We start from the raw sequence: 18,845 nt of genomic DNA, 5'->3' as shown, positions 1-18,845 counted from the left end.
AAGGCAGAGGAACCAGAGATCAAATTTCCAACATCTGCTGGATCATAGAAAAAGCAAGAGAGTTCCAGAAAAACATCTATTTCTGCTTTATTGACTATGCCAAAGCCTTTGACTGTGTGGATCACAATAAACTGTGGAAAATTCTGAAAGAGATGGGAATACCAGACCACCTGATCTGCCTCTTGAGAAATTGTATGCAGGTCAGGAAGCAACAGTTAGAACTGGACATGGAACAACAGACTGGTCCATTCTGAAGGAGATCAGCCCTGGGATTTCTTTGGAAAGAATGATGCTAAAGCTGAAACTCCAGTACTTTGGCCACCTCATGCGAAGAGTTGACTCATTGGAAAAGACCCTGATGCTGGGAGGGACTGGGAGCAGGAGGAGAAGGGGACGACAGAGGATGAGATGGCTGGATGGCATCACTGACTCGATGGACGTGAGTCTGAGTGAACTCCGGGAGTTGGTGATGGACAGGGAGGCCTGGTGTGCTGTGATTCATGGGGTCGAAAAGAGTCGGACATGACTGAGTGACTGATCTGATCTGATCTGATCTTTTTCCTTTAGGATTGACTTGTTGGATCTCCTTGCAGTCCAAGAGACTCTCAAGGGTCTTCTCCAACACCACAATTCAAAAGCATCAATTTTTCAGCTCTCAGTTTTCTTTATAGACCATCTCTCACATCCATACATGACTACTGGAAAAACCATAGCTTTGACTAGATGGACCTGTGTTGGCAAAGTAATGTCTCTGCTTTTTAATATGCTATCTAGGTTAGTCATAGCTTTTCTTTCAAGGAGCAAGCATCTTTTAATTTCATGGCTGCAGTCACCATCTGCAGTGATTTTGGAGCCCAGAAAAATAAAATCTGACACTGTTTCCATTGTTTCCCCATCTATTTGCCATGAAGTGATGGGGTCAGACACCATGATCTTAGTTTTCTGAATTTTGAGCTTTAAGCTGGCTTTTTCACTCTCCTTTTTCACTTTCATCAAGAGGCTCTTTAGTTATTCACTTTCTGCCATAAGGGTGGTGTCATCTGCATATCTGAGGTTTTTGATATTTCTCCTGGCAATCTTGATTCCAGCTTGTGCTTCATCCAGCCTGGCATTTTCCATGATGTACTCTGCATAGAAGTTAAATAAGCAGGGTGACCATATACAGCTTTGATGTACCGCTTTCCCGATTTGAAACCAGTCTGTTGTTCCATGTCTAGTTCTAACTGTTGCTTCTTGACCTGCATACGGATTTCTCAGGAGGCAGGTCAGGTGGTCTGGTATTCCAATCTCTTTCAGAATTTTCCGGTTTGTTGTGATCCACCCAGTCAAAGGCTTTGGTATAGTCCATAAAGTAGAAGTAGATGTTTTTCTGGAATTCTTGCTTTTTCAATGATCCAACGGATGTTGGCAAAATGATCTCTGGTTCCTCTGCCTTTTCTAAATCCAGCTTGAATGTCTAGAAGGTTCATGTTCTGTTGAAGCTTGGCTTGGAGAATTTTGAGCATTATTTTGCTAGCGTGTGACATGAGTACGGTAGTTTGAACATTCTTTGGCATTGCCTTTCTTTGGGATTGGAATGAAAACTGACCTTTTCCAGTCCTGTGGCCACTGCTGAGTTTTCCAAATTTGGTGGCATATTGAGCGCAACACTTTAAGAGCATCATCTTTTAGGATTTGAAATAGTCAAAGGGAATTCTATCACCTCCACTAGCTTTGTTTGTAATGATTCTTCCTAAGGCCCACTTGACTTCACATTCCAGGATGTCTGGCTCTAGGTGAGTGATCACACCATCATGATTATCTGGGTCATGAAGATCTTTTTTGTATAGTTCTTCTGTGTATTCTTGCCACTTCTTCTTAATATCTTCTGCTTCTGTTAGGTCCATACCATTTCTGTCTTTTATTCTACCCATCTTTGCATGAAATGTTCCCTTGGTATCTCTAACTTTCTTGGAGATATCTCTAGTCTTTCCCATTCTATTGTTTTACTCTATTTCTTTGCACTGATCACTGAGAAAGGCTTTCTTATCTCTCCTTGCTATTCTTTGGAACTCTGCATTCAAATGGGTATATCTTTCCTTTTCTCCTTTGCCTTTAGTTTCTCTTTTCTCAGCTATTTGTAAGGCCTCCTCAGACAATCATTTTGCCCGTTTGCCTTTTTCTTGGGGATGGTCTTGATCACTGCCTTCTGTGCAATGTCATGAATCTCCACCCATAGTTCTTCAGGCACTCTATCAGATCTAATCCCTTGAATCTATTTGTCACTTCCACTGTATAATCCTAGGTGATTTGATTTAGGTCATACCTGAATGGTCTAGTGGTTTTCCCTACTTTCTTCAATTTAAACCTGAATTTGGTAATAAGGACGTCATGATCTGAGTCACAGTCAGCTCCTGGTCTTGTTTTTGCTGACTGTATAGAGCTTCTCCATGTTTACTGCAAAGAATATACTCAATCTGATTTCGGTGTTGACCATCTGGTGAAGTCCATGTGTAGAGTCTTGTGTTTTGGAAGACCAGACTGCTATGCCCAGTGTGTTCTCTTGGCAAAACTCTGTTAGCCTTTGACCTGCTTCATTTTGTATCCCAAGGCCAACTTTGCCTGTTACTCCAGGTATCTCTTGACTTCCTACTTTTGCATTCCAGTTCCTTATAATGAAAAGGACATCTTTTTTGGGTGTTAGTTCTAGAAGGTCTTATAGATCTTCACAGAACAGTTCAGCTTCAGCTTCTTCAGCATTACTGTTCAGGCATAGACATGGATTACTGTGATAATGAATGGTTTGCCTTGGAAACGAACAGAGATCATTCTGTAGTTTTTGAGATCGCATCCGAATACTGCATTTTGGACTCTTTTGTTGACTATGATGGCTACTCCATTTCTTCTAAGGGATTCCTGCCCACAGTATAGATATAATGGTCATCTGTCAGATGACAGTTCCAAGGCACTGTTAAAAGACCAAGAAGTGGGCAGTGGCCCAAATTCTGGAAACCACTCCTTCCCAAAAATGGTTGGAATAATCCTCCCACTCGTTAGCATATGAAATTACTCAGCTTATAAAAACTAACCACGCCAAATTTCAGGGCCACACTCATCCTCTGTCATGGCCCACACTCTGTCTGTGGAGTGTGCTTCTCTCTGAATCTGAATAAATCCACTTCTTACCTGTCACTTTGTCTCTCACTGAATTCTTTCTTTAATGAGACATTAAGAACCTGAGCTTCATTAGGTCCTGAAACCAGGTACCATGGTTTTTTGCTGGGTTTGAGTCCCGGTCACATGGGTTCAAGTCCCAAGCAGGGTTTTGGCTAGGTTCAAGTCCCAGTCTGAGGTAAATGGTTTCACCTGGACTTGCACACTGCCCTCCTGCATTAGGGAAGAATGACTTCGTTTTGCCCCCTTAACACCAAAAAGTAAACAAACTGCTGGTGTTTTACTGGCCTACAGTAATAGGTGTTTCTCAACATTTATGCACTTTCACAGATTCAGGATTGTGCGGGGAGCTGCCCGTGAGAACGGGGTCTTTTGTCTGAAGGACACAGCTCTGGGTGCTGCCTCAGTCCTTGAGGGTTTGCTTGCAAACAGCTCTCTGTCCCGCCACCCCAGAGATTAGGCGAATATTTACTGCAGACACCTGGAGTTCTGTGCAAACTTCTCATGCACAGGGAAATGTTATCTGGTGTAAGAAATAATAACAGGGTGCCATTCCCATGCTCTCACGATTTCTTGTAACTGTTTGTAAGATGTATAGGTCAACCAAGAAAAAATGTTAACTGTCTTGTCGTTCTCACGCTCTCCTGTATAAATATAAGATGCTAAATAAAGCAGGTGTCAGACCACTTCCCTTTGTGGAGACGTGTCTGATCCTCTCGACCCCATCTTTGCTGTAGTATTCTTTCTCAGCCCCACTGTGCACGTTCTCAGGACCTGATCGACTTTGCTGGCTGGCACTGGCAGGTGGCGCCCGAACAGGGACCTGGGAATCAGAGCGCGACAACAGCCGCTGCCCATCAAGATTGAGGTAAGTAACAAGAAATTCCTAATTATTTAAAGTAAAGGACAGGGAGTGTTATTGTAGAGAGTAATAAATCATGGGACAAGGCAATAGCCGCCAGTCATTTGTACATATGTTGAAAACTATGTTAAAATGCAGGAAAATTCATGTAAATAAGTTACAGCTAGAGAAGTTTTTGCTTTTTATAGAAGAAGTTTGTCCTTGGTTTCCAGAGGAAGGAACAGTTAGTCTGGAAACTTGGAAAAAAGTAGGAAAACAATTGCAGACATATTATTCCTTACATGGTCCCAATCGTGTCCCTGTGGATGCTTTCTCTTTGTGGACTCTCATAAGAGACTGTCTGGATCCTGAACATGAGAGACATAAGATTCAAACGGCCCTCCGGGATTCCACAGAACCCGAAGTTGCAGAGCCTTCCGCCCCTCCGCCTGAGCCGCTTTATGCCGTGCCTGAGAGAACAGCTTGTAAGGCTGGAGGGAATGATGATGTGTTAAGCTCTGATGAACAGGAAGAGTTCAATGAACAAGCGGCTCAGTACCATAGAGAGGATATGCCTTGGGAGATGATGGTTAGCATGCAACCCCCCTCAGGAAAAGGGGAATTAAAGCATTCAGGGCTTTCTGAAGAACAGCTGGAGAATTTAATTCAGAAAATTGTTATAGCAGTAAAAAAGGATGCACAGGGAGACTCCCACTCCAGCCAGCCTGTGCCTCCAACATATCCTCCCTCGGTTCTTGCTGGGCTCGACCCACCACCGCCTTTTGTAGAACCACGAGAGCTTATATCTATCCCTGCTTCTTTGCCCGGTGAAAACATAAAAATTAAAAGTGAGATATTATTATCTCCTCTTCAACACGTGATTAAGCGAGCTAATGATGAAGGAGAACATATTCCCGGGTTTTCAAGAATCTATCCAGTATTTGAAAATGCTCAACAGCAGAGGTATTATGAACCGCTACCCTTTAAGCAACTAAAAGAGTTAAAAATGACTTGTGCACAATACGGCCCGACTGCGACATTTACTCAGGCTATTATAGAGGCTTTAAGAAATCAAAATCTGCCACCTAATGATTGAAAACAGGTTGCTCGGGCTTGTTTATCTGGAAGAGATTATTTACTATAGAAATCTGAGTTTGCTGAACAGTGTGGGATCACAGCTGATATCAATCAGCGACAGGGACTGAACACCGCTTATGAAATGATGGTGGGAGAGGAAGATTATCGAGACATTAATAATCAACTTAATTATTTGCCTGGAGCCTACCCTCAGATAAGTTCTGCGGCTCTACAAACATAGAAAAAACTTCCAAATTCTGATAAAAAGACTAAAGATTTATCTAAAATTCGCCAGGGGCCAGATAAACCATATCAAGATTTTGTTGCCCGCCTGCTTGAGACAATTGGTAAAATGATAGGAGATGAACAGGCGGGAATAGTGTTGGCTAAACAGCTTGCTTATGAAAATGCCAATTCGGCTTGTCAAGTTTAGTGGATGGCTTGATAATCATTATCCCTCAGATAAAATTTTGCAATTTGCTCATTATCACCAATTTCTCTTCCCCAAAATCGTTGTTTCTCAGCCCCTTGCCGACGCCCTAACTGTATTTACTGATGGCTCTTCTAATGGAATAGCTAGTTTGATTATATAGGACAATCCTGCCACCTGGCATACTAATTATAAGTCTGCTCAAGAAGTAAAACTATTTGCCATTTTTCAGGCTCTATTACAAATCTCTGCTCCATTTAATTTATATTCTGACGGTCAATATATCATAAGAGCCTTAAAGACTATTGAGACTGTTCCATTTATTGGTACCCTGAATTCTACTATCCAAACTCTTTTTCGTGATATACAACATTTAATTTGCCCCAGAGTTAATAAATGCTATTTCGGTCATATTCGTACTCACTCTAGACTTCCTAGACCTTTAACAGGAGACAATGCTTTGACTGACGAAGCTACATGTATGATATTTCCTTAATTGGAACAAATGGCAAAAACTTCTCACAGCTTACACCATCAAAACAGCAATAGCTTAAGACTTCAATCTGACATTACTCAAAAAGCTACCAGACAGATTGTTAAACAATGTCAAACATGTCCTCAATTTTTTAGTGTCCCCCATTATGGAGTTAATCCCCGAGGACTGTTGCCAAACGATATATGGCAAATAGATGTTACCCATATTCCTGAATGTGGTAAACAAAAATTTGTTCATGTTACTATTGACACTGTCTCCGGCTTTTTACATGCCTCTCTAGATCTGGAGAAGCTAGCAAACATTGTATAGCTCATTGCATTAAATGTTTTGCTGTTAAACAGACAATGGTCCAGGATACACTGGAAAAAATTTTCAACTATTTTGTACACAATTGTCTATCTCACATAAAATGGGTATCCCTTATAATCCTCAAGGTCAAGGAATTATTGAATGGGCACATCAAACTCTCACACATCAATTGCAAAAACTAAAGAAGGGGGAATTGTATCTCATTACCCCCTCCAATTCTCTAAACCATGCTTCATTTGTTCTAAATTTTTTACAATTGGATATAAGTGGCCGTTCAACAACACAGCGATTTTGGAACTTTGATGCACAAACAATAAGACCTAAAGTCTTTTAGAAAGACCCACTTGTGGGAAAATGGTATGGACCAGATCCTGTAATAATTTGGGGACGAAGACATGTTTGTGTTTTCCCACAAGATGCCGAAGCGCCGCGCTGGCTGCCGGAAAGGTTGGTACGCACGGCGGAGACGATCTCTAGTAAACCAGATGAGGAGATTGGCGATTCAAGAGCATGATGAATTACCATCTCAACAACAACTTCAGACATTGATGCGAGAGGCACAAAATTGTGTTGCTGTACAGGGCGATTCAATATCGCCTTTAAGCTTCCTGATAACCTTATTAATTATCTTAAATCAGATTAATACTGCACATTCTGAAGAATATTCAAGTGCTTACTGGGCTTATTTTCCCGACCCTCCCCTTCTCCAACTGGTGGGCTGGGAGGGTCAGTCCATAACTTTTATTTCTTGTACCTTGTTTAATTAAAAAACTGATTGATGATCTATGGATGATAAAGGCTTCCATCTATGGAAATTGTCTGCGGTTAAAAAAACATAAACGTACGCTTATATATAAAAAAAAGGGAGAGATGCGGGGAGCTGCCCGTGAGAACGGGGTCCTTTGTCTGAAGGACACAGCTCTGGGAGCTGCCTCAGTCCTTGAGGGTTTGCTTGCAAACATAGCTCTCTGTCCTGCCACCCCAGAGATTAGGCGAATATTTACTGCAGACACCTGGAGTTCTGTGCAAACTTCTCAAGCGCAGGGAAATGTTATCTGGTGTAAAAAATAATAACAGGGTGCCATTTCCATGCTCTCAAGATTTCTTGTAACTGTTTGTAAGATGTATAGGTCAACCAAGAAAATGTTAACTGTCTTGTCGTTCTCACGCTCTCCTGTATAAATATAAGATGCTAAATAAAGCCGGTGTCAGACCGCTTCCCTTTGTGGAGACGTGTCTGATCCTCTCGACCCCGTCTTTGTTGTAAAATTCTTTTGCTGTAGTTTTCTTTCTCAGCCCCACCGTGCACGTTCTCGGGACCTGATCAACTTTGCTGGCTGGCACTGGCAGGATTGTTTTCCTGATTCTCCCTCAGGAGACCTCTTGGTCCAGTGCTCCAGACACTTGAGATGATCCCCATCAGCAAGTTTCGCTCAGTTTCCATGAAAGGATGACCACTCTGACCATCTGTTGTTTGACTTCAGCCCACGATATGGAAAATCTTCATCTTAGGCTCTAAAATCTTTGCTGGCTTCATTGGTGTGCTGTAACTAATAACCAGTTTGATAAGGGGGCAGGAAAGGCTCTGGTCTGCAGCGTTTCCTGGTTTCCATGGTGTAAGTTTCCTGGTTTCCACTGGCTCCTGGCACGGCCGATCCCAGCTCCCAGTGAGAGGTCACTGCACAAGGAGCAGCACGTCAATGTAAAGAAGATGTAAGTAGACTCAAGGAAAGTATGATAAAGTAATTAGGACATGATGGGTTTTCTGTAGCTTTTACCTTTTGAAATATAATTAATTAAGTGTAAGTTATATAGGGCTTCCCTGGTGCTTCAGCAGTAAAGAATTCGCCCGCCAAGCAGAATACCCAGGTTTGATCCCTGGGTCTGGAAGATCCCCTGGAGGAGGACATGGCAACCCGTTGCAGGATTCTTGCCTGGAGAATCCCGTGGACAGAGGAGCCTGGTGGGCTACAGTTCATGGGGTCACAAGAGTCAGACACGACTGAGTGACTAAACAACAACAACGTTTATCTAATTTAGTCTTAAATAATGTTGTGCTTAATAACTGCGGAATTCCTAAAAGCAAACACTGGCTTCCACAAACCAGTGCTGGGGGCCTCCAGCAAACCACTGGATGGTCATCACCTACCAAAATTCAGAAGTGCATTCATGTCTTTACAATTTAGATTTTACACTTGGGTCACACTGGGCCATTAGAGAGCTCTGTCTTTGGACCGTATAATTCCTTTCGGCTGAACAGTATTCGAAGCCCCTTCCTATGTCAGGGGACTTCCCCTCCCTATGAAGCAGGGACCCCTCCCGTGAGAGAAAGGGAAAACATCTCTCCCTTCCTTTGCCACTCAGATGTGTGCTCATGACCCAGGCTCTGCCAGTTTGCCAGGGTCCGGGGAGGAAAGGTCTTAGGAGTGACTTAGGAGAGTCTTAGAAGGCAGGGAGAGGCCAGGTCTGTCCCCACGTTGGGTCTCCCTGGTGGCTCAGACAGTAAGGAATCTACCTGCACTGCAGGAGACACGGGTTTGATCCTGGGTCAGGAAGATCCCCTGGAGAAAGGAATGGCAACCCACTCCAGTATTCTTAGCTGGAGAATTTCATGGACAGAGGAAACTGGTGGGGTATAGTCCACGGAGCTGAAAAGTCAGATACAACTGAGCAACAGCAACAGCCTCCATGTTGGAACGGTTGCTTTGACCTGCTTTTCCTTGCTGTTGCTATTATAAGCATACATAATGGCCCGCCTCAGAGAACCCCGCCCCCCGCCTGACTGTTCAACTAAAGTGCCTTCGTTCAGAACCCTGTCCGCCTGCGGATGGCAGGAAGGAAGAAGTTAACACTTCTCCTGCCTGAGGCTTGACATTCTAGTTGATGTTTGCAAGATTAATGGCCTTTTTGGGGGCTTCCCTGGTGACTCAGACAGTAAGGGATCCATCTGCAATGCAGGAGACCTGGATTCAATCCCTAGGTGGGGAAGATCCCCTGAAGAAGGAAATGGCTACCCGCTCCAGGATTCTTGCCTAGAGAATCCCATGGAGAGAGGAGCTTTGTGGGCTGCAGTCCATAGGGTTGCAAAGAGCTGGATACAACCAAGTGACTGACAAAGACATTTTTGTTTCCTCACCTCCCTCACCTCTGATCTATAAAAGAACCTGGCAACCAGACCCCCCTGAGATGGCTATTTTGAGACACAGACTAATGTCTAATGTCACAGACTAGAGGTCTTCTCGGCCACCTTGTCTCTCAGATCCCTAAGGTTTTGTTGTGCGGGGAGCAGAGTGAGCTTGCACTTATAACAGTGTCAGGGGGCTTCCCTGGCAGTCCAGTGGTTAAGATTCTTCGCTTCCAAGGCAGGGGGCATGGGTCTGGCTCCTGTTTGCAGAATTAAGATCCCACACGCTGCATGACTCGGTCAAATTGAAAAATCAAGTGACTGCCGTCAAGTAAGCTGTGGACATGCTATGTTCATGCTCAGAAATGGTGCACTGGGATCTTCAAGGACCAGTGCTTGACTGGGCGTCATTCCTTCAATCTGGTTCTCTGATCCTCCTGGAGATTTTAAAAGCTACCTGGTATTCTTTCTCTTCCTTATTAAAAAAATAAAGTTTAAAATTTCAATTTACAGAAAGGTTGCAAAGATGGTGAGTCCCCGTGTCCCCCATATCCAAGTTCCCTTGCTTCCTCCTCTTACTCCGGTGCGTTTATCACCACCAACGAACCAGTGTTGATACACTGTCAACCTGAGCCTTGGACTGAGACACTTTCCCAGACTGACCTTGTTTTTGATGACCTTGACGACTTTGGGGTGTATTGGTCTGGTGTTTTGTAGAACACAGGTCAGTTTGGGTTGGTCTGACGTTTTTCTCATGGTTGGAGTGAGGGTGTGTGTTGGGGAGGAAGTCCTCATGGGTGAAGGGCCATTCTCGTTACCCACATCAAGGGGGCATGCTGCCACCGTGACTCACTGCTGCTGGTACTCACACTGACCCCCAGGTTTCTCCTCTGCAGTTACTTGACTTTTCCTCCTTTTATCTGTTTTTTGGAAGCAGGTCAATACATTTAGTGACACTTAGGGGTGGGGAGGTAAGTCCACTTCTCCCAGGGGAATAATTTAACAAAGTTAATGTTTTTTTGTATCAATACTGACTCATGAATATTTATTTTATACTTTGATTTAACCCAATACTTTGCTATTTATTTTTATGTTCAAATTATTTTTGCTTTAACTCTCAGGTTGGTGCCTGTGTCCCTCTGTCACACCCCCGTACCTTTATTGATTTGGGTTTTGATCAACATTTGTTTCTTGTTTTTGGCTGTGTCCTGAAGCTTGTGGGATTAGTTCCCCGACCAGGGATTGAACCCAGGACCCTGGCAGTGAGAGCATGGAGTCTTAGCCGTTGGACTGTCAGGGAACTCCCTGATCACTTTCTTCTTTTCTGGCACTACAAGATGCTCCTGGCTTATCTTGTATATTTCTTGCCTCAGCCCTAGAATCAACCACTTCCCCAAGAAACTTTGGCTTTTAATAAGAGAACGGGAAGTAGGAAGCACATTGTGGCCATCTGTCCATCTATCTATGTAGCCACCCCTTTGGCCTATCCATCTATCCATCTGTCTATCCGTCTGTCTATCTGTCCATGGTGTCTATCAGTCTATCTATATTGTCTGTCCATCTGCCTATCCTTCTGTCTATCTGTATGTCTATCTGTCCATTGTGTCTGTCTCTCTGCATCTCCTCTTGGCTCTTTTCCTCTGGAGAGCCCTGAGCACTATACCGCCTCTGCAGCTCTGGGCATAGGGAGCCTGTATGGACCGGTAGGTTTCAGTACGTACTCAGGCACATGTAAGGGTGAGAAAACTTCAGGGGAGGGGAGATGAGTGGTTAGGGCAGAATCTCCAACAGAGGCACCTAGAAGTTCTCCTCTGTGTCACCCACAATGAACTCAGGCTGTGGTTTTACTGCATGACAAGGGGCAATTGTGAAAGTGAAAGTCACTCACTCGTGTCTGACTCTTTGCGACCCCATGGACTGTATAGTCCAAGGAACAGTCCAGCAGCACAAGGGCAATTGTGCTGTGGGAAGGACAGGAGTTAGTGATCAGACGGACCTGGGTTCGAATGTGGACTGTGTGAACAGGTCAGGTCACTTCCCCTCTTCTCAGGGTCTTCAGTGGTAAAACAGAGCCAACAGCGCCTACTTCACAGGGTTGCCATGATGGTTAAGTTACACAATGCACATGAGAAGCCAGGAGTGTAGTGGTTATTCCACAAAAGCTAGTTGCCACCCCATCTCTCTCTCTCTATCCCCCCCGCCCCTCATCCCGTCACCTCTCTCTTTCTCTCTCATGCACACGTTTAGTTCTTGATCTAAGAAAGATTTACTGAGCTCCTGGTATTTGACAGGAACTGTGCTTGGCGATGGAAAATAGCGAACCAAACAAATTAGACTGGACAGAAAATGAGCCCATACATAAACAACAGTCCTGTTTAGAGGAAAAGAGAACAAGGTGAAGTGAGCAAGCCTCTGGGTCGGTTTGTGTTGATAACATTCACGCTGTGATGTTAAGTGACGAGGGCACAGTAGTGATCCATGGGAAGTATGTTCTGGACAGAGGCAATGGGGGCGTGGTAGGGGGGCTGCAGAGGTGGGCAGGGGTGGGTTCCCGGGTGCCTAGGGGTCTTAGTGTTTGATTCTAAGTGAGCTGGGAAGCTGGGGGAGATTTTCCTGTTCAGCACGGATGTAGAGGCTCACCGGATTGTTGCTTGCAGCTGTGGTCTGAGGATTTTTCACGCAGGTAAAATTCCATTTCATGAGTGTGTCACAGTTCGTTTGTGTTTTTCACTAAGGATAGACAGCTGGCTTGCTAGTAGATTTCTGCTTGTTTATCTCTCCACTGTGAGGGCTTGGATGAGGGAAAGAAACAAGCCCTTTAACAGAGGCGGGAAGGAACTCGGGTTATGCGTGAACGTTGCTTGGCTGGGTTTTGTATGGGGTATAAAGACAAAAAAAAAATTGGTCTCTATGTCCTTACGTCTTAGAAATTTGGTCTCATTGTAATCAAGCTAGAATCAAAGCACGGTGTAGTGGAATGAAGGAAACCATCCCAAATCCTGGCAGGTTCAAAGACCCGACATGATAGTGAAACCAGAGTACACAGCGAGGAGCAGTATTCTCACCTGTGGACACATAAGTCATCATGGCGAACACACTGGCAAGGACCATACAACTGTCTACATCGGTAGCTCTGAAGACTTACTGAAGTTTGAAGAAGCCTTTGGGAAATTTCTCACGGTAACCAACCTATTGGCTAATAAACACCTGCGAAGCGTCTATGTTTGTCAAAGCATTCTAATAGACATGGGGCTTCTCTGGTGGCTCAGCTGGTAAAGAATCCCCCTGCAATGCGGGAGACCTGGGTTCAATCCCTGGGTTAGGAAGATCCCCTGGAGAAGGGAATGGCTACCCACTCCAGTATAATTCTGGCCTAGAGAATTCCATGGACTGTATAGCCCGTGGGATTGCAAGGAGTTGGACATGACTTTCACTTCTTTTCTAAGAGTTTTGTAGGAAGTACACAGAAGTTTACAGAGTGCAAGAAGAGATACTCTAGACCTCACAGAGCTTGCACTCTGACTGTGGGTGGACGCAGATATGTGAAATGCTGAGATGAAACACAAGGACGTGTGTGCCAAGTGTCAGATGAATGCTGTGTGCCCTCGGTTCTCTTGGACTCTAAGCTCCCCCAGAGCTGGGACTGAAGCCGTCTTCTTTCCCTTGTGTGTTCGTGTGTTTGAATGAATGAGTGAGTAAACACTGGAACTGCCCCGTAAAGACTTCGTGGGGAAGGAAGGTCTCAGTGTGGACAGTAAATAGTGATAGCTCTGAATCTGAAGAGGAGGAAAGAGGGCATGGAAGTGGTGAATGTTCTAGGGGCTGGCAATGGGAAGACCCAGGGGGTTGGTGAGAGGAGGAAGCCAGGCTGCAGGAAAGGGCTCTTTAGGCAGAGAAGTGGGGAGGACTTGGAAGGGCAGAATGGGGTCCCAAAGTCAAGGTCTTGGGTGCTGGTGAAGGAGTTTGATTTTTGTTCTACAGTTAATGAGAACACTGCACTGCAGTGCTTCCAGCAGAGGCGAAAAACTGTGTGTGTGGGCTTCCTATTTTAGGGGGATGCAGAAAAGCGAGTGTCAGCTGGGGTGACAGAGATACCTCCAACTGGGTGGGACGATAGTGCACAGTGGCAGTTGGAGGGTGCCCAGGGGCTGTCAGAAGGGGCGAGCCCAAACACACAAGCATGTCTCAGGAGTATCCTATTTTTTGATGTTCCTTTGGCCAAGGCAAGTCACATGTTCAGACCCAGATTCAAGGGGTGGAAAACAGACTCTGCTCCTTGCTAGGAGGAGGGGAAAGCCATAAGGCAAAGGGGTGAGAGTAGAGGGAAGAGCTTGTGGCCATTTTTGAGGTCTACTCCCCGGGCTCACTGTTTTAAGTACCAAAGACAGGGAAACAACTCAGATCAAATGCAAGCGAACCTCTGCAGACAGCTGAATAAAAGGAAATTAAAAGGTCTAGATGGTTGGAGTGCTGAAAGATCAGAAATGCCACATGTATTGACTTTCTGGAATATGTGTCTAAATCTCACACATTTTAAATCGGATCTCATTAATCTCTGCTTTGGAGACGTTACTCCAGAAATTATCCAGGTTATTTCAGGCAGGTATGTAACTCAGCTCTCAGAAGCTGGGTGTTCAGAAAAACAGATAGTTCTTTGTCTTTCCATGGTTCTTTAGGGCACTGAGACTTATACAAAATAAAGATGAGCACAGGGTTTAACTAGTTGGAAGTAGTTCCTGGTTTCTTATACGCCTATGACAGCAGCAGCACTGGCTCAGGACAAGTTTCATGCTCTCCAAGTCCTCACCACCACTTTCTGGCATGAGGCGTTCTATGCACAGTATTTGGAGGCCTTAGAAGCTTTTCAGGGGCCATAAAAAAGAGTTGGAGTCATGAAAAAAATTTTAATTCAAAATCACAAAAGAATACTTCAAAATAAATTTACATCATAAAAATAATCTGCAAGCAATCTATAGACTGTCTCATTTCCTAAGAATTCTTAGAGATGATGAAAGCTCACAGGCAATAGTAATTTAAGTGGCTTTCTTATACTCCCCAAATCTAAAAGTTAAATGAAATATTCCTTTGAAGTCATCTTTATTGCAAAACAACAACAGGTATTTAATGCAGAAGGGGGGTGAACTACAGCAAGGCCCCTACATCTGAACCTTCAAGTTGTGAACTTTCAAAAAGCGAACCTGTGTTCACATGTCCAAACATGTTCACTTGTCTGGCTTACACTGTCCCTCGTGTGCCTCCTGTACAAGTAGCTGTGCTTTTGTGTACTTTACAGAATTGTGTAGAGTACAGTGACACAGAATGTTTGTTTCAAGCCCAGGACCTTCAGAAGCAACTGTAAAAGCAGTGGTTGTTGTGTGTTAGTGGTTCAGTCGTGTCTGACTCTTTGGGATTCTCCAGGCCAGAATACTGGAGTGGGTAAACATTCCCTTCTCCAGGGGATCCTCCCAACCTGGGGATCGAACCTGGGTCTCCTGCTTTGCAGGCCGATTCCTTACTGTCCGAGCCACCAGGGCAGCCCCCGAAGCAGTGGTAACAGCCGATTGTGTTAGCGGGACACCTAGGGTAACTCTGTTGGACTTCGGGACTGGGCACTGGGAGGAGAACTTTTGTAGGGGACTGACACCACCCAGGGAACTGGCGGGGCTGGTGCTGGTGAGGGGAGCGGACTGCAGCTGCCATACAGGACTATAGATGATTGGCTTCCCTGGCGGCTCAAATGGTAAAGAATCCGCCTGCAATGAGGAGACCCAGGTTCGATCCCTGGGTCGGGAAGATCCCCTGGAGAAGGGCATGGCAACCCACTCCAATATTGTTACCTGGAGAATCCCATAGACAGAGGAGCCTGGTGGGCTACAGTCCGTGGGGTCACAGAGAGTCGGACACGACTGAGCGATTAACTTTTTAACTTTACCTCTGTTTGGAACCCTTGCGGGTCCGCAAACTAACTGCTGGGTGGAGGGCCTCTGGGGGGCCCGAGAACACCCCCGCCCTCCGATCCGGCAAGGGCCGCACATACAGGGCTATCTACGTCTTCCCGGTGGAGAGGTCCAAGGCCAGTGGCAGCCCGACCGCTGGTCAGATCCAGTGAAACCAGGTTTCCGGGCTTTCCGACCCTTTTACTTACTTGGGCGGAGAGACGGTTCCCGCCGGAGACCTCCCAGCGGACACCGCCCAGGAAACTGGCGGGGCCGGTGCTGGTGAGGAGAGCGCACTGCAGCTGGCACACAGGGTCGTCCCACGCGCGCCGCCCGCCCGCGTTAGCTCGCGCTCACGCGAGACCCGACACCAACAGGTAGCTCCTCGCCCGGCTCTAAGCTGGAATTTGCCGGCTCCCGCGAGGGGCGTGGCCCCAAGTCCCACCCGCTAGGCCCCGCCCCCGGCCTCACGCCCCCTCAGGGGCCCTCGGCGCGCTCCTCTGACGCACGGCGCCTTCCTCTGACGTCACGCCCCGCCCCCCCGCCCCGCCCCGGCCCGCGAGGCGCCAGCCCTCGGCAGACCGAGTGGCTTCTCCTCAGGCGGCGGTTGAGACGGCGGCTGTGGCAGCAGCCCGGGTTGTGGTCACCGTCCGTGTAGCGGCCGACTGTCCGCCTATTCCCGTCCCGGCCGGCGGGGCGGCCGTCCAGCCCCTCGAGCCGGTAGGCGATGGTGCGGCGGAGCGCGCGGGCGGCGAGGCGGCGGGCATGAAGGAGGATGGAAGGGCAGGACGAGGTGTCAGCGCGGGAGCAGCACTTTCACAGCCAAGTGCGGGAGTCCACGGTGAGCGCCCTCCGCCCGCTTCGTCGGCCTCTCCCCGCCTCCGCCCACCTGCCCTCCCCTCCGGCCCTCCCCTCTTCCCTCAGGGTCCCGGCGGCGCGCCTCTCTCCCAGGCTCCGTCCCCCACCCCGCGCCAACCTGCTCCCTATCCCGGCGCGGTTCCGGCTATCACCTGTCCGCCCCCGGGAGTGCTCGGTGCCACCTGCGTCCTGCTCGCCCCGGGCTTGTCCTGAGCCGGTCACCCTCCCAGCGGCGGACGACGGCCCCGCAGCCCACCCCGCAGCCGTGGCCCGCATCCCCGTGGCCCCGCTCCCCCGTGTCCCGGCTCCCCTCCGTGGCCTCACCCCCATGGCCCGGCTCCCCCCGTGGCCCTACTCCCCCTTGGCCTGGCAACCCCGGGGCCCGGCACCCCCGGGGTCTGACTCCCCCGTGGCCCGCCCCCCCGTGGCCCGGCCCCCCCGTGGCCCGGCACAGTAGGCAAGTGTGCGGTCGGGTATCCAGCAGGACCTGGGCAGCCCTCGCAGACGCCGGGCAAGGGCCGAGCTTGGTCTCCTAGCCCTGCCAGGAGCGAGCCTCCGCAGCCCAGCCAGGACCCTCGTCCTGGTTAGCACACGCCTTTCCGAAAGCTGGCGTTTGGGTGTGAAGACCCAAGGTGGATGGGATTGAGGGCCCCGAGCAGAAGTCCTTTGTGCTCTGGAAGCAGCATCTGAAGGGAGTCATCCGTTGTTGGTCCCCTGTCCTTCTGTGCTGCTGCCAGGGGTCGGGAAGCAGGCTTGGCCTTAGCAACCCACTTTGATGTTTCACCTTCCCTGCTGGCACTGGAGCGCGTTAGGGTTGTGTGATTTGTGTTTCCATAACGATGTAAAACATGTAAGTTTGGAGTATTTGTGTTTACCTCCTCCTTCTAACTTCCTCCTCTCAGACTCAGTCAGTCTCTTGGTTTAGGTGGAAAACGCTGGTTGAGAATTGCCTAGTTTGTGTAGTTAGTGATCTAGAAACTTGAGAACACTCTGCCAAGTCATACCTTGGAATAAAGAAATATCAGTTCTGAACTGGTGGACTCTGATACAGCATATTTCGTTTAAATGTGTGACTTGAAGCTGAAATAAACAGAAGTACATAATCATCCATGCCCAGCTTGAAGCACTTTAAACACACTGTTGTAGTCCTGAACACAGACTGAAACAATATGGCCAGCGTCCCAGAGGCCCGTCCCTTTTCCTTGTCTGGTTCCTCTCTGTTCCACCAAGAGAAACCACTGTCCTGGCTTTAACAGGTGAGCTTAGTTTTGAACTTACATACACGGAACCTTATGGTATTTACTGTTCTGTGTCTGATTTCTTTCACTCATCGGCATTTGTGAAATTCCTCTCTGTTGGACGTGGTTGTAATTCATCCATAATGCTGTAGTTGTGTGGCTCTAGCACAGTCTATTTTTATTTTACTGTTGGTGGGCGCTTCCATCGTTTTCAGGTTCTGTTTACCAGTGTTCTTGTACATGGCTTTTGGCGAATGAGTGTATGCATTTGTTAGGTCTGCACTTAAGCATGGGACCTCTAGGTTATAGGTTGTGGGTTTGTTCGTCTTTAGTAGATACTTTGAAGGAGTTTGTCAAAGTGGGTTGTACCAGTTTACACTCCCACTTGCACTGTAGAAGAGGTGTGATTTGCTTCTCATCTGTACAGATACTTAGCATTTTTTTTTTTTTTAATTAACCATTCTGATGAGTGTCATGGTATTTATTGCACAAAAGGTTTTATTTGCATTTCCCTGATAATAAGAATTTGAGCATCTTTTCATATTTTTTTTTGGCCATTTGGAAATCTTTTGTGAAGAGTCTTCAGGTCTTTTCCCCATTTTTAAACTTGTTTATGTTTTTGATAGTGATTGCAAGAGTTCTTTGTGTTTTCTGGATATGATCCTTTAGTCACATATATGTATATATATGTGTATCTATATGGTAAATCTTTTTTTCATTCAGTGGATTCCTTTTCACTTAATGATATGAGCAGAAATTCTTAGTTTTAATATAGTTCACTTTATCAGAATTTTTTCTTTTATGACTAGTGATTTTTTTATGTCCTGTTTAAAAAAATCTTTGGTTACTCCAAGGTTAAGAAGATGCTGTCTTACGCTTTTCTCTAAATGCCTTATTGATTTACTCCTCCTATCATCTGGCCACCTGATGTGAAGAGCTGATTCATTGGAGGGGACCCTGATGCTGGGAAAAATTTAAAGCAAAAGAAGAAGGGGGCGGCAGAGGACGAGATGGTTGGATGGCATCACTGACTCAAGGGACGTGAGTTTGAGTAACCTCTGGGAGATAGTGAAGGACAGGGCAGCCTGGCATGCTGCAGTCCCATCATGGGGTTGCAAAGAGTAGAACACGACTTAGCGACTGAACAAAAACTACCTCCTATTTAAACCTGCAGGTCATCTGGAATTTATTTTTTGTGTATGTTATAAAGTAGGAGTTATATATATTTTTTCTCACTTGGATGTCTCATCGCTTCAGCAGTGTTTATGACCTTAGTCACACATTGAAAGTGAAAGTCACTCAGTCCTGTCCAGCTGTTTTCGACCGCATGGACTGTACTGACGGGCTCCTTTGTCCATAGAATTCGCCAGGCAGGAATACTGC

At 46.6% G+C, this 18,845-nt stretch overlaps 1 protein-coding gene and 1 long non-coding RNA gene across 4 annotated transcripts in view; one reads left to right on the top strand and one right to left on the bottom strand.

Moving 5' to 3' along the window:
- Window positions 1–6,338: 6,338 nt before the first annotated feature.
- On the bottom strand, window positions 6,339–15,903 carry LOC133246701 (uncharacterized). The gene is made up of 3 exons (XR_009736117.1): window positions 15,576–15,903; window positions 12,071–12,221; window positions 6,339–7,984 (listed from the first exon to the last, which is right to left on the bottom strand). It is a non-coding gene; the product is annotated as an uncharacterized LOC133246701 (long non-coding RNA).
- Window positions 15,904–16,118: 215 nt separating this feature from the next.
- The window catches only part of LMBR1 (limb development membrane protein 1), a 133,219-nt gene continuing 130,492 nt past the window's right edge, over window positions 16,119–18,845 (top strand). For all 3 annotated transcript variants that reach the window (XM_061415315.1, XM_061415314.1, XM_061415317.1), the window contains exon 1: window positions 16,119–16,207. In XM_061415315.1, the coding sequence (XP_061271299.1) occupies window positions 16,142–16,207 (66 nt within the window). In that variant the 5' untranslated portion in view covers window positions 16,119–16,141. The remainder of the gene's footprint in view (window positions 16,208–18,845) is intronic.

Source organism: Bos javanicus, chromosome 4 (assembly GCF_032452875.1).
Source record: "Bos javanicus breed banteng chromosome 4, ARS-OSU_banteng_1.0, whole genome shotgun sequence".
NCBI lineage: Eukaryota > Metazoa > Chordata > Mammalia > Artiodactyla > Bovidae > Bos > Bos javanicus.
The sequence above is the reverse complement of the archived record's forward strand: the minus strand, read 5'-3'. Positions and strand labels throughout refer to the sequence as shown.